This window comes from Microtus pennsylvanicus, chromosome X, assembly GCF_037038515.1.
Source record: "Microtus pennsylvanicus isolate mMicPen1 chromosome X, mMicPen1.hap1, whole genome shotgun sequence".
Classification (NCBI taxonomy): Eukaryota; Metazoa; Chordata; class Mammalia; order Rodentia; family Cricetidae; genus Microtus; species Microtus pennsylvanicus.
This window is the reverse complement of record NC_134601.1, coordinates 85,090,975-85,106,247: the sequence shown is the minus strand read 5'-3', so window position 1 is coordinate 85,106,247 and position 15,273 is coordinate 85,090,975. Positions and strand designations below refer to the sequence as shown.

Sequence of the window (15,273 nt, the reverse complement as noted above, 5' to 3'; positions counted from 1 at the left end):
GGACATTACAGGCAAAAGGATTTTTTCTTTTATAAATAATGACTGAGAACGTGACAATTTCAGATTTCAACAGCTTTTTTGAGTGCACCATTTCTTACAAGAGGTGTCTATAACCCCACATCTATGGATATTTCTGGGATTCTTAATTTTCCTTAGCACTATTTGGTTTGATAATAGGAAAATGATCAAATCTCTTAAGGCAGAGGTTGAATGTTTAAAAACTATTGAGAATGACAACAATCTTCTCTAATAATTCATTTGAACAAAACCTTGGATGGTAATAAAGATTTAAACAGTCCCAGAGAATTAACAGCTGAACCAGTAAAGGAACTAACAATGATTGAGGAGAAATTACAACAGGCACATGTGGACAGGGTGAATCCAGAGCTCGATTGTATTCTCGTCATATTACCATCAAAATTTTCTCCTACAGGAATTTTAATGCAGAGAGATGATATTATTTTGGAATGGATCTTTTTACCACATAAACCAAGTAAGAAACTGAAAACTTATGTGGAAAAAGTCTCTGAGTTAATTATAAAAGGCAAGCTGAGACTTCGTCAACTAGCAGGCATAGACCCAGCAGAAATTATAGTGCCTTTCACTGCTGATGAACTAAAGAAATTATGGGAAGATAATGAACCATGGCAAAGAGCTTGTGCTAATTTTTTGGGAGACATTAATAACAACTATCCAAAAAGCAAGCGGCTTAACTTCATAAAGAGAACTTCTTGGATCCTTCCTTGAATCGTCCGTGATGCTCCAATAACTGGAGCCCGTACATTCTATACTGATGCCAATAAATCAGGGAAGGCAGGTTACAAATCAGAAGACTTGGGTAAGGTGGAACAAAGTCCTTATGATTCTGTCCAGAAGGCAGAATTATATGCCATTCTTATGGTACTAAGGGATTTTAAAGAACCTATTAATATAGTTACTGATTCACAATACGCAGAAAGAGTTATTTTACATATTGAAACTGCTGAATTTATACCTGATGATACAGAACTAACCTCATTGTTTATCCAGGTTCAAGATTTGATCAGGAACAGGCTTTGCCCTATGTACATAACACACATCCGATCCCATACGGGTCTGCCAGGTCCTCTAGCACAAGGTAATGCAGAAATTGATCAATTATTGATTGGTAGTGTGCTACAAGCCTCTGAATTTCATAAAAAACATCATGTTAATAGCAAAGGTTTGAAGAAAGAGTTTTCTATTACATGACAACAAGCTAAGGAGATTGTGAAAAAATGCCCTACCTGCTCTTTCTATAACCAAATGCCACTGCCAGCAGGGGCTAATCCAAAGGGCACCCATAGAAATGAAATCTGGCAGATGAATGTGTTCCACTTTGCAGAATTTGGCAAATTGAAGTATGTTCATCACACCATCGACACTTATTCAGGCTTTCAGTGGGCAACTGCTTTAAGTTCAGAAAAAGCTGATTTAGTAATCACTCATTTATTAGAAGTCATGGCTATCATGGGTATACCTACACAAATAAAGACAGATAATGGTCCTGCTTATGTCTCTAGGAAAATGATACGTTTTTTTGATTATTACAATATCAAGCATGTTACAGGTATACCATACAACCCTACAGGTCAAGCAGTCATAGAAAGATCAAATCGAACTATAAAGGATATGTTGAACAAACAGAAAGGGGTGGAAAACACCCCTATAAATAGGTTACATAATGCTTTGTTAACATTGAATTTTCTCAACGCTAATGAGAAGGGAACGACGGCTGCAGAAAGACATTGGGTAATGGAAAAGTCTGCTGAACTAAATCAACCAGTTTATTTCAAGGATGTGCTGACCTCACAATGGAAGCCAGGAGATGTACTGCGTTGGGGAAGGGGTTTTGCTCTTATCTCCACAGGTGTGGAAAAATTATGGATACCGTCAAAATTAATAAAGGTTCGGTTTGAAGAAGAGAAGTCACTTGAAAAAGATAAATAACAATTCATTCACAAGGATAACCGGCATTCTGATGGTAAGGATTACTGATAGGTTGGGGGCAGGGTTCTTTTCTTATCTCCACAGGAAAATACTCATCTTCAAAGAATTTAAGAGACCCTGAATATTCAATTACTGATGGATGGAAAATAGTTACAACCCACTAAGTATCTATACATACTGTAAGTATTGATTTTTTATATATATTTATATGTTTTATTGAACACTTCCTTATAAATGTGTAGAGCTGGTTTTGGAGTTGGACTATGGCTCAGTCCCTCTTCAATTCCAAGCCTGTTGATAAGAGATATTTCAGAGTTTCTGTCTCAGGTCAGGAGCCATGAAATGGGACAGAATAAAAATAATTTTATACTTGATAAACTTTCTTTGCCTTCCCTCACATCTGTGTCTTTCTTTATATGTCAGTATATGTCCTTGTTGTTAATGTTTAAATTTCCCATAACAAGCAACATATTTTCCTACAGTAATCTTTAAAGTTTCCAGGATGAAGATGGGGCCCCACAACATCAACTCAATCTGGTTTTTATGACGTCATGAATTTTTTTTTTAAGCGCTAATTTTAGACCTGTTTTTTGGTACCAACTGCAAGAGACAATTTCGTATGATGCACATTTTTGACAACGCTCTGGCCGGACCTTCTCAAAACACTCAGAGACTAGTTATAATTTTCTTAAGTCAAAGGTTAATTTGGGAATTTTACCATCATTTGCTTTCACAGGGGCCCCTAAGAAGAACGTCGCCCCCATGTCAGCTAGAAGCAATCTAAGAGGACGACGTCCCCTCTCCCAACAGAGTTTGCCCACAGGGTTAGGGACATCTTTTAGTGGTTGGTTTAGGGTTGAGGGGATGAGGAGATATTGTATGGAATTAGGGGTATATTAAAAAAAAGGGGGGGGAATTAACTGGTTTGATGGGATGATTGGTATTTGTGACTTACTGTTTTTAGAACATTATATTGGTACTGTTTCTTGTATATTGATATATTGAATGTGAGTGTTCCTACCTCTATTTTTGTATAAGAGTATGCTTATATTGTATGGATACATCTATCCTATCACAATGTACATTTCTACCTCTGGTACTATTTATGTAATAACACTGTTTACATTTGATAAGTAATGACATTGTTTACAGGTGAAGATCATTGTCTTCATATATTGCACAGTTGTTTATTCTCTTAGTTTCAAATTAGATAGGTATTGAGAATTATATGTTTGTCATATTTATTTTTAGGTTAATCACATCTTTTAGATACATAGAGATTCTTTTTAGTATAGATAGTATAATCTTCAGCCTCTTCGAAGAGCTGTAGAAAATGGCCTTTAATCTAACCTAGAATTCTGTGCCAACAAGACACAATTACTCCTGGCAACACCACTCTACTCCCGAGAGTACGTTGAGCACCAAAGACACTCCACTGGAAGCTTGTCTTCTTGGCAGAACTGGCCTTTGGGTTAAGAAAAGCCCATACCTCAACTACTGACTAAAATATAAAACAGGATTGTCTTATCTTGCCAAGACAGGGTAGGATAATTCTAAGAAAGTTCCTTACATTTGATAATGGTATGTCAGTTATGTTAGGCCTTTGCCAAAGTTGGTTGACTCAACATTGCAAACGAGACTTTGGGTGATTGCCCAGGCAGTCAGTTGTCTCTGTCATTTGTTGCACATTTTGGATATCTCTCATTTGTTAAGTAATATTTACTCCCTTCTCAGATCTTTTACGGAGTTGAAGATTATTTAATTGTAGTTACTCTCTAGCAAAACTTTTGTTCTCAATATTGTTTGTTATATTTATCATTTGTTATTATTGTTTATAGTTATATTTGGGTTAGTTCTGTCTTATTTAGACAAAAGGGGGAGATGTAGGGTTAAGACAGCCCCTTTAGGGGGCGGGGTTTGCCTCGGGCAAATGCCTGCCAATAAATGGGCGCTCGGGGAGGCAGCTCGGCCCTTTTTCCTTCCTACCTCCTGTACTACGCTGGAATTTCAGTTCTGTAAGTTTATCATTAAAGTGGTAAATATTCTTTAATATCTGCATTGCATTTATTTATGCCGATACAGCCAGGGAAGCTTTACCCATGAAATTTTAAACATGGTCACCTAAACAAGACCAGCACAATGATACTATCAGTAGGCATACTAACACAAGTGGGGGAAAATCTCAGAAGACCTAGACAAAGAGCTAAAGACAATTAATGGATGCTGAGACAGGGAGAATCAGTTTTCTCCAGGAATGAGACCCTGACTGGCCCAAGTGGTCAGTCCTAAATAAATACATGTACAAACAACACTAAATGGACCAGGCAGCTGTGTGTGTGGAAGGAAGCAATAGGTGAAGATAATATAAATAGAACACTCATGCATGAAATTCTCAAAATAAATTAAACTAAGAATTATAATATACATTGTTTGCTTATTTGTCCCTGTATTTGCTGTGCTTTTTGGCTAGCAGAAATCTTTTTACTTAGTTCCCATATGTTGTGAAATAAGATGAACTCACCCATTTTTCTTTAATAATACCGAATCCTTCCTGATTTTGCTCAATTTAATTTATTGTTGGATGAGAATGCTGCTAGGACGGTTGCTTTAAAGCATTATGCTCATTAGTGCTAGCTCCAAGCTCATGTCAATAAAGATTATTGTCAGGAGCCATTTCAGGCTTCTCCTTTCTCACATCTCACAGGGCCTTGAAGTAAAAATCTTGAGACAGAAAACTTAAAGTTAGCCAAAACATTACATGCTGACTGTGGAGACTCAAGCTCTGGAAAGCACCACAGAGTGTCTTCAAGGCTTGCTGCTCATCACTAACAGCAGGTGTTCTAGCCACTGACCTTGCAACTGCCCTGCTTAGCTTCCAAACTGCCCCACTTAGTTGCCAAACTGCCCCGCTTAGTTGCCTAGCTAAGGAGCCCCTCCTTCCCTTCCCCCTTTCCTCAGTTCCCCCTGCCCGAGCTCCTTTCTGAGGAGTATTTAAGACATGAAACTCGCTTCAATAAACGGATGCCTTGACAAAGAATACTGCTTGGCGTCCGTCCCCCCCCCCCATGTCTTTCAGATAGTGCCTCTTCAGACCTTGGAATAATTTAGGACCTGCTGGGCAGGTCAGATTATCAAACAGCCACGGGCACAGAAAACAAAACCAAGAATACAGCTGCAGAAAATGAACGGCCATATAAGCAGGGGAAAATCTTACTTAGAAATTCCAGGTAAGTTCCAAACAAGGTTTTCCAGAAACCTGGGCCTATAATATCAAAACAAACATGCTAGGTGTGATAACACACACCTGTAATCCCAGAACTCAGGAAACAAACACAGAAGGTTCCTTGCAAGTTCAAGGCCAGCTTGATCTATGGGGAAAATTCAATGCCAGCTACTGTTACATAGCAAGACTGTGTCCTTTTTTTAAAAAAAATAACCTATAATGTAGGAAATAGGATTTTCAGGAAGTACTGGAAAACTTTTTAGAAGAATTTTTTTTTCTATGTAGGTTCAAAATGCCCCCAAAGAAACTGAATACAAAATTGTGCCTCATTAACTCTGTTAAGAGCCATCTTAACAGAATGTGGTATAAAGAACATTTAGAGAGCTCCTTACCAAAAAGTAAAAACAGAAATATTAATAAAACAGAAAGAGCACACTGTTATTATCAAGCACTAGCCAAAGTGCCCAAAGTAATCAGCTAATTCAGTTGAGGAACGAAGCCTCACATTGCTTACAAAGGTTGACATTTAATCCATTACCAATAACCATTAAGCATAAGTGCATTCATTAGTCACCAGGCAAGGCACTGAGGGGAGTTTTGAAAGGGAAAGATGCACAACTTTATTCCTGAACAACACCAAGTACAATGCCAGAATAGGGAATTGTGGGCGGCAGGGTGGACATGGCTGCCAGGGAGCAAGAGATTTTTGTTAGGTGCTGGCCATAACCCCCATGCTGAAGACTTGGAAGAAAAGTTATAATTAAATCAAAGTACAAAAGGAAGAAGATAGCGTTTGAATTTAGTGAGTTCATTGCAAATCTGATCATATGGTGACTAGGGCAAATAAATAAATAAAAGGTGGGATAGCTTTGAAGTCTTACCTCTGCCATCAAGCTTCCTAAAATGTATAGAGACTGACCCCACATGTGAGGCAATTTTCCCATGGGGACTCGATCCACAGTGTGAGGATTTTGATATTCTTCATCAACCTAAATGAAGTGATAAAGAGGTCAAATGAGAGGCAATAATAAAAAGCTTAAGATACTAGATGATAAAAGACAGTTTGGATTAGGATTTATAGTTTATAGGCAATGGATTGAAAAGTTAAGTAGGGCAGTGCTCAAGCTGTGATGTGTGACCAAATCTCCCAAGGATCTTGTGCAAATGCAGACTGTATCGGTGTGTTGGGGGTGGCTAAAACATATTCTTAATTCTCAGGTGACACTGCTGATGCCACTAGGAATTTATTCTCCAAACCCCCACCAGAAGGAAAAACTGTATCTTTACCATGTCTAATTCTCCTTGACAATGGTAAACAAAAACAATACTTGCTTAATTTTTCCAAGCCTCATCTACTCCAACAGTCCCTGATTACTGGCTTCAAAGGAAACCAAGTCCTGAGAGCTGGCAAAGGACATCAGTCTGGTTCCATCTACTGATCTGTGCATTATTCTCAGAACTGAGATTTGCTTTCATTCATATCTTACTGTAAAGTAGTCAAATAATTGAGACTGCTTTAATTTATTTCTGAAGGAATTAAATCGCCTATTTGTTGTCATAATCTGAAAACCAAATTGTTAGAATATTAAGATCACCGGATACAAAAATCACAAAACTATCTGACTCAAACAACTATTGACTCAGCATCCCAGAAATACGGTTCCTCTCCTGTCAATGGGCCAGTGCTATCCAACTCGCCTTGTCAGGGGGAACACTGTACAGCTCTGGAAGAAGTGGGACTCCATTTTTGCCCTTGATGAGAACTGCATCAAGAGCCTCTCTATATTCTTGGACCTGCAGAATAAAAGAAAGAAAAAAAACCAAACTTTTAGAGACTTTCTGAGGAAACATAGCAGAAAGACAAAGCCAAAGAAAGCACTACTACGAAAGAGCTTATTTAACCAAGTATAAGGGAGAGGAAAGGGGCAATGGTACTGTGTCAAGTTGACACAAACTATAATCCTCTGAGAGGACAGAGCCATGACTGAGAAAATGCCTCCATAAGAACTGACTGCAGGCAAGCCTGGAGACTGTTTTCTTAACTAGTGATTGATAGGAAAAAGCCCAGCCCATTGTGGGTGAAGCCAACCATGGGCTGGTGGTCCCAGGTTGTATAAGAAAGCAGGCTGAGCAAGCCATGGGGAGCAAGGCAGTATGCAGCCCCTCTCCATGGCCTCTGCTCCTGCCTCCTGGTTCCTGTCCTGTTTGAGTGTCTGCCACCTTAGCTTCCCTTAATGGATTGTGATTCAGGATACATAAGTTAAATAAGCCCTTTTCTCCCCAAACTGCCTTTTGGTCATGGTGTTTTGTCACAGCAGTAGAAACCCTAACTAATGCAGGTTTATTACATGTTTTTTAAAGATCAAATATCACATGAATTTTTGTATACTTTAACACATTTAATTTTTGTTTCATTCTAGTAGGTATGTGTAATTGAAGCCCTTTAACATGGGGATTAAGTTCTAAGAGGTTCTGAACTTGTAGTTTATTAAGCAAATAACTGATTTAGTGTAGTTTACTCTGACTCAGTCTGTCTTCAAGGGCCTAAGTGATCTGCTCTCTATTACCTTGAGTGTACCTTCTTGACCCAGTTCTTTCTTGTTTAACATTTATTTTTTAAGAGGCTATCAACTTAAGAGTGTGTGTGTGTGTGGGGGTGAAGTTTGAGAGAAGGAAGCTGGGAAGATCTGGACAAAGGAAAGGAAGAGGGAAATGATGAAATTCTATTTCAATTAAAATATATTTTAAAAATTAATTTTTTTGTTGTTTTGTTTGTTTTGAAAACAGGGTGTCACTATGTAGCTCTTGCTGCCCTGGAACTCACTATGTTAGCCAGGCTGGGCTTAAACTCACAGAGATCCATCTGCTTCTGCCTCCCAAGTGTTGGGATTAAAGGTGTGTGCCGCTATGACTGACAAAATTATATGTATGCACATGTGTCAGTATGGGGGTATACGGTCATGTGTGCTGGTACCCTTGAAAGCCAGATGTGTCAGATCTCCTGAAGCTGGAGCTATAACTCTACAAGAATTTGTGAGCCACATGACAAGAATGTAAAGAATCAAACTTGGATTTTCTGGAAGAACATTATGTGCTCTTAATCATTGAACCATCTCTCTAGTCCTTGACTTGGCTTTTATTTTATTTAAGTTTATTTTTATTTATGTGTGTATACATCGGTGTGTGTGTGTGTGTGTGTGTGTGCGCGTGCGTGCGTGCACGTGCGCATGCACGCATGTGCCTGAAGAAGAGGGATTAGCACCTCCTGGAACTGGAGTTACAGGTGGTTGTGAACTGTCTGATATGGATGCTGGGATCTAACATTGGTCTTCTGCAAAAGTAGCAAATGTTTTTAACCACTGAGAAATCTCTCCAGCTCTTTGAATAGGCTTTTAAATCTATGTTTTTATTAATTGCTTTTATTTAGTATATAAAATAATGGATTTTATTATGACATTTTCATACATGTCTATCATTGTACTTTGCTCGTATACACTTTCCCATTAATTACCCTTGTCATCACTCCTCTCTAGGTTTGGCTGCTATTATGGTTAGGTTTATGTTATTTACTTAACGATTTGCTGAAACACAGTAATTCATAAACTATAAAAAGGGAAAGAGTCGGGATGCAGCTCAGTGGGCCTAGCGTGTACAAGGCCTTGGGATCATAAGAAGTAAAAAAAAAAAACACACACACACACACACACAACAAAACCATAATTTATGGGGGAATACATAGTTCTTTAACATAATAGCTTCATCTCAGCTGCTTTGTGGTATAATTAGGATATTGTTAAAATTCACAAAGTTTTAAAATGTGTTTAATAAATTAGGGTACAATTTAAGTATTGTGGAGGGGTTCCTGCAGGCTTACAGCAGGTCGGGGAAAATGATCAGGGTGAGATAAGACTGAAACTTGGATCAGATGGATTTTGGTAACCGATGCTGGGCCAGAACTTCTAGAGTCTGACATCAGCTCATTTATTTTTTGCTATATTTAAGCATAACACAATTTAGGGAAAAAAGTATTCCAATAACAATTAACTCAGCCCCATGAGCACAACAAAGTTTAAGACATCTCTGCATTGAAACTTTTTACAAAGTACATACAGCTTCACGTGTAAGATAGGTTCTTGTTGACTTAGAAAACAATGGTCAAGATAAGGGCGTAAGAAGGATGACTGAGGTAAATACAATGCCTGGCCCTAAGAAAACATAGAAGTTATTTAGGCTATTATAAGGTACAAATGATGAGTTTTATGGTTTAGAAGTAATGCTCAAGGTGTCAGGGGAAAGAATCCGGGATAAACATAATATTCTGGGTGATATGGGTGGAGGCTGGCTCAACAGATAGCGAATGATTACCAGGCTGCAAACTATATTTTCCCCCAGCATTCTGGGAGAACAGTCAAATATCTTCCCTCTTTGGAGAGATGAGATGTGTGCTTAACTTTTCTTGGCTTCTCCAGTGCTTATCTGTGTGCAGGACTGTTTTTGCAGTTTACAGAGTATAACATGAATTTGATGTTTGCTTATGTGCAATTTCTTCCTGAGAACACAACTGTGCTGAACTAAACTATTTAAAACTACATAGACATGTACTTACCGAACAAGGCCAAGGAACCACATGAGTCTACATCTGTTGTTGTAGTGTTCCACAGTGTATATGACCTTTCTTTTTTTTACTTTATTATTTATTTATTAAAGATTTCTGTCTCTTCCCCGCCACCGCCTCCCATTTCCCTCCCCCTCCCCCCATCAAGTCCCCCTCCCTCATCAGCCCAAAGAGCAATCAGGGTTCCCTGCCCTGTGGGAAGTCCAAGGACCACCCACCTCCATCCAGGTCTAGTAAGGTGAGCATCCAAACTGGCTAGGCTCCCACAAAGCCAGTACGTGCAGTAGGATCAAAAACCCACTGCGATTGTTCTTGAGTTCTCAGTATTCCTCATTGTCTGCTATGTTCAGTGAGTCCGGTTTTCTCCCAGGCTTTTTCAGACCCAGGCCAGCTGGCCTTGGTGAGTTCCCGATAGAACATCCCCATTGTCTCAGTGTGTGGGTGCACCCCTCGCGGTCCTGAGTTCCTTGCTCGTGCTCTCTCTCCTATATGACCTTTCTTTAAGCACATCCTAACTTCTAAGCTATGAGCACCTAACAGCTGCTCTGGTTGCAAAATGGGTGCCTTCCTCTTTCTTTAACTGCCCCCATTCCTCTCAGCCCATTCCAACGTTTCCTCTGTATTTTGTTGTTTTTCTCCTCTGATTTCTATCATTTATTTTTCTTTTATTTTCTTCCTCTTACATACAGGCTAGTGGGCAGAAGTACCAACCAGGTGAACTGGCACGAAGAAGGTCAAACACTTCTACAAGCAAAATTCAGGCTCTTTTCAAGGTTTAACTATCAGACCTATTGTAGCACTTATATATTTGACCATTTAACATGTTGGAAACTGTGCCACTGTTTTTTTTTCCGACTAGCTTTCTATCATTTTGTTATGTACAAACATACATTTACTTATTATTGAGATATGGTCTTACTATATAGTCTTGGCTGGCCTAGAACTCACTGTGTAGTGCAGGCTACTCAAACTATTGGTGTATTATTTGTGTTTTAGTAAATAAAGCTTGCCTGAAGATCAGAGTGCAAAGCAGCCATAGGAGTCTGCCATACAGGCCAGGGAGTGGTGGCACACACCTTCAATCTCAGCAGTCACACTAGTTAGCCACAGAGGCCAGACGGTTATGGCACACACCTTTAATCACAGAAGCCACACTAGTTAGCCATAGAGGCCGGGCAGTGGTGGTGCACACCTTTAATCCCATCCCTAGAGAGGAATATAAGATGGGAGGAGACAGCTCTCAGACATAGTCTGAGGATTTGTGGAGGCAGGATTACCCATTTCTGTCTGAGGTAGAGGTAAGAGTCATGGCTGGCCACTTTGCTTTTCTGATCTTCAGCTTGAACCCCAACATGTGTCTCTGGGTTTTTATTAGTCGTGCTACATCAACTCACAGAAATCCTCCTGCTTCTTTCTCCACAGTTCTGGGATTAAAGGTGTGCAGCACTATACTAAGCCATAATACAGTTTTAGTACTGTGCTCCTCACCCCATTTTTCTGTTCTATAGATTTTAAATTTCTTGACTATACATTTCATGGTGATATTTTCAAAGGGATGCTATCTCATTATAATGGAACTAACTGGCTTTTGAATTTACAGCATATCTTTATTGTGAACTTTCAAAGAAATTTTGGAATATTTTTTGAAAAGATTATTTTTTATTTTATATACTGAGTATTTCACCTGCATATATGTATGTGAACAACATGGGTACCTGTTACCCATAAGGCTTAGAAGGTAGCTTTGGAGCCCCTGGAACTGGAATTACAGATGTTTGTGAGCTGTCATGTGCATGCTGGGAATTGAGCCCGCATCCTGTGGACGAGCAAAAGGTGCTGTTAACCAAGGAACCATCTCTCTATCACCCAAGAATACCTTTTCTAAAAATATTATTTGAGATGGTCCTGCTATTTAGCGTAGACTGGTCTCAAACTCTTGATCTGCCTGTCCTAGCCTGAGTCCTGGGATTACAAACATGTGTCACTGCAGCAAAAAATCCTTTTTAGAAATATAGAAATTTGTGGGCTACAGTGTTATACTTCAACTCACGTATATGGTGTATAATGATGAAATTGAAGTAATTAATATTTTACCATCCTTAACTTGACAATCTTCTTTAATGAAAGAAAAAAATCTCACCTACAGAGGCAATGAAATCGAAGAAGTCACTGACAACACTTGGATGGTCAGGATTGAAGAAAAAAAAACAATCTGAGTTTCCCCAATTTTTTTTGTAGTTGTTTTGTTTTCCTTTTGGTTTTTCCAGACAGGGTTTCTCTGTGTAACAGCAATGGCTGTCCTGGAACTCATTTTGTAGATCAGGCTGGCTTCAGAATCAACAGAGATCCACCTGCTTCTGCCTCCTGAGTGCTGGGATTAAAGGTGTGTCTCACCACTGCCCAGTTAGAATTTCTCAATTCTTTTTTTATATAGTAACTTTTCTTTTTTAATTTTTTAAATTTACTTTTTAAAATTTCGTTTTACATTCCAACCACAGTGTTCCGCAATTCCTAATTCACTATTATCAACTACAAGAGCAGCTTGCTCAGAGCTCTTCTCCCAGCTCATTACCTGTTCTGCGTTCCCACTGAAGACCCCATCAAGGATAAAGTATGTCCAGAACAATGGCCATTCGCACTCAATGTTTTCAAATAACTTCAGCTCAGCTGGTTCATAGTATAGACGATTTGGATCCTAGACAAAAATAGAATAAAGTCTGTCCTGTCGCTCAGAGATTGGATTTATATCCTTAGTTTAGAGGTATTGTAGTAGGAGTTTTACTAGACCATCTGTTTCAAAGATGGCATCAGGGAAGCAAGTGCTCTATGAAAACGTCCAATGACTAGTCTTGAAATAATAAGGAATCACAAGAGATATACGAAAACGTGTGTTACTTTTCTTGTTCCATGATAAACTAATCTGACAAAATCAACTCAAGTGAAGCAAGAGTTTACTTTGGCTCACAGTTCAAGGGTACAATTCATCAAGAAGGACAGAGAAGGTGGCAGAAGCTTCAGCAGCTGATCACAACTGCTTCTACAGTCAGGAAGAGTACAATAAATGCTGGAATGCAGCTAGCTTTTCCTTTCCATGCAGCCCAGGCCTTAAACCCAGGAAATACTGCCACTCGCTTTTAGGGTAGATCTTCCTACTTTAATTAACCTACTAATACCCTCACAGGTATAAGCAAAGGCTCGTCTCCTTGATCCCGTCAAGCTGACAATATTAACTAACCATCAGTGTAGGACTGCTTTGTAAGCAACCTGAGAGAGGCAACACTAGGCACAGATGGCCTTTGTGGGAAAGAATGAATGGCCTGTACAGGAAGGGAATCCTGGCAAGTCTTCAGAATGAGGGGATCCAAAGACAGAGAGCCAAGAACCATGAGAGTGCAGTACTGTGGAAATCCAAATGGGGAAAACTTCAAGAAAAGAGCAAAAGTCAAACTCCGGGCTGAAGAAGAAAGTAGAAGTGAGGAAGTAGACAATATTTTACACTTAATTTAAAAAGAACATAGTTCCTTTCTTCTGTGTGGTGCTGGGACTGGAACGCAGGGCATTGAGCATGCTACACAAGCACTCATAATAGTTCTTGAAAAGCTGGCCCAAGCCATACTTATTTTTCAAGGAGAACTTTTGACTAGTAAAACTAAAGGAACTTATATTTTCACAAGCAAGTTCTGTTTATAACTAACCGAATACAAACTACTAATCTTGGAACAGTTTAGGTTTGGTGTCCTTAAGGCTTGATGGGCTGAAATTTCATCCATATTGTGAAGTTCTAGTGGGGAGAAATGAAATAAACTACAGAACTTAGAGGTGGAGCCTGCAGGACAGATCAGGATTCAATAAGGCCATTAGGGTGGAGACTGAACCTCTGGTTTTGTCAAAAGGAAAGAGACCAGAAGGGATTGGGGCACACCAGTACTCCCTGGATCACACCTTGGGACTCTTGTCAGCAGATGTGGACCTCTTGATTCTGAGCCTACGGAACTGTGAGCCCAAGTGCACCCATTTTACAACTCAGTCTGCGGTACTGTGTCCCAGACAACAGAAAAGGGACTACGACAGGCAGACAAAAAGATGTACTGATGGAAAGTGCCTTTCCTTTGGATTGATTAAATATTTTGGGGGGCATATTTGGATATTATGTAAATGCTATTTGTATTTAAAACTGTCCATAGATTTTAGCATCTATCGGTAGTTCTTTCCTTAAACTAATCAACTAAAAGAAAGGAAAAACAGCCTTTATTTTATTTACTTTTGAACATATTATTATTAATTTATTTACTACCAATGTCAAAACTTGGCAGCAAAGTCCAATAAATACAACAAACATCACTTATTATTCCCTTTAATGATCTGCAAAAATTCCATCAGCAAGGTAACTTATCTCTGAATGAGGCTACAAAGAAAAGGGACAATTCTGCCCAATTTCCCTGTGGTGAAAGGAAACCTACCTCTTTTTTAAGGCTTATTTATTATGTATAGAGTTCTTCCTGCATGTACACTTGCCACCAGAAGAGGGCACCAGATCTCATTGTAGATGGTTGTGAACCACCATGTAGATACTAGGAATTGAACTTTTGACCTCTGTAAGGGCAGCTAGTGCTCTTAAAAGCCGAGCCACCTCTCCAGCCCCAGAAACCTACCTCTTTAGGAGTTTTATATCCATCTCGTAGAAAACGACAGCAACCATAACGACCCTGAGGACACAGAGAAAAAGGCCCTGAAGTTTGTATATCTGTATGACTCCACAAGCAGAAGCACATCCTCAAACATCTACATGTACCAATCTCTCACCACCACAGACACAGAACTCAAAATCAGCTCAGCAGCAGCAATGTCCTTTCAAGCAAAAAGTATGTTACAGGTTCTTCCCCCAAACAGCATGCCTAGCAGTATCTTCTCCACAACTGTCCACCTTAGGCCAAGCCTACAACAAGCTAATTACCAATCTGTGCAGTTCTTCCCACAGTACACACAGCTCCCAAGAGACCATAGTTTATTTTTTAAATATATTTTCAATTTTTTGAAATTATCTTAGACTTATAAAAGTTACGAACACTACATACTCTCACTATGCCCATCAAATCTCATCTCCTTATATTAACTAATGTAACAGGAACATGCATTAGAACTAAAAATTAACTTTGATATGCTAATATTAATTGAATTATAAAACCTATTTAGATTTCACTGAGTTTTCAATCACTGTCCTTTTTTATTCTATTCCAGGATCCAGTTCAAAATCCCACACCACAGGACTCAGGTGATGGCTCAGTGGGTAAAGTATTTCCTGTGTAATCATAAGGACTCAGTATTTGGATCATTTTCTTTCCTGTCCCCCAACTCCTCCCAGATCCTTCCCATCTCCTCACTACCCACCCAACTTTCATGTTCTCTGTTTCTCTAAGAAAGAAAAACAAACAAAAAGAAAATTAAACTAAAGAAAAGCAGGAAGATT

At 39.1% G+C, this 15,273-nt stretch overlaps 1 protein-coding gene across 6 annotated transcripts in view; it reads right to left on the bottom strand.

Moving 5' to 3' along the window:
* Phka1 (phosphorylase kinase regulatory subunit alpha 1) overlaps positions 1–15,273 on the bottom strand; it is a 133,289-nt gene that overhangs the window by 86,703 nt on the left and 31,313 nt on the right. For all 6 annotated transcript variants that reach the window (XM_075956760.1, XM_075956757.1, XM_075956758.1 and 3 more), the window contains exons 9-12: positions 14,459–14,512; positions 12,379–12,501; positions 6,890–6,985; positions 6,073–6,180 (exon numbers count right to left, since the gene is read on the bottom strand). In XM_075956760.1, the coding sequence (XP_075812875.1) occupies positions 6,073–6,180; positions 6,890–6,985; positions 12,379–12,501; positions 14,459–14,512 (381 nt within the window). The remainder of the gene's footprint in view (positions 1–6,072; positions 6,181–6,889; positions 6,986–12,378; positions 12,502–14,458; positions 14,513–15,273) is intronic.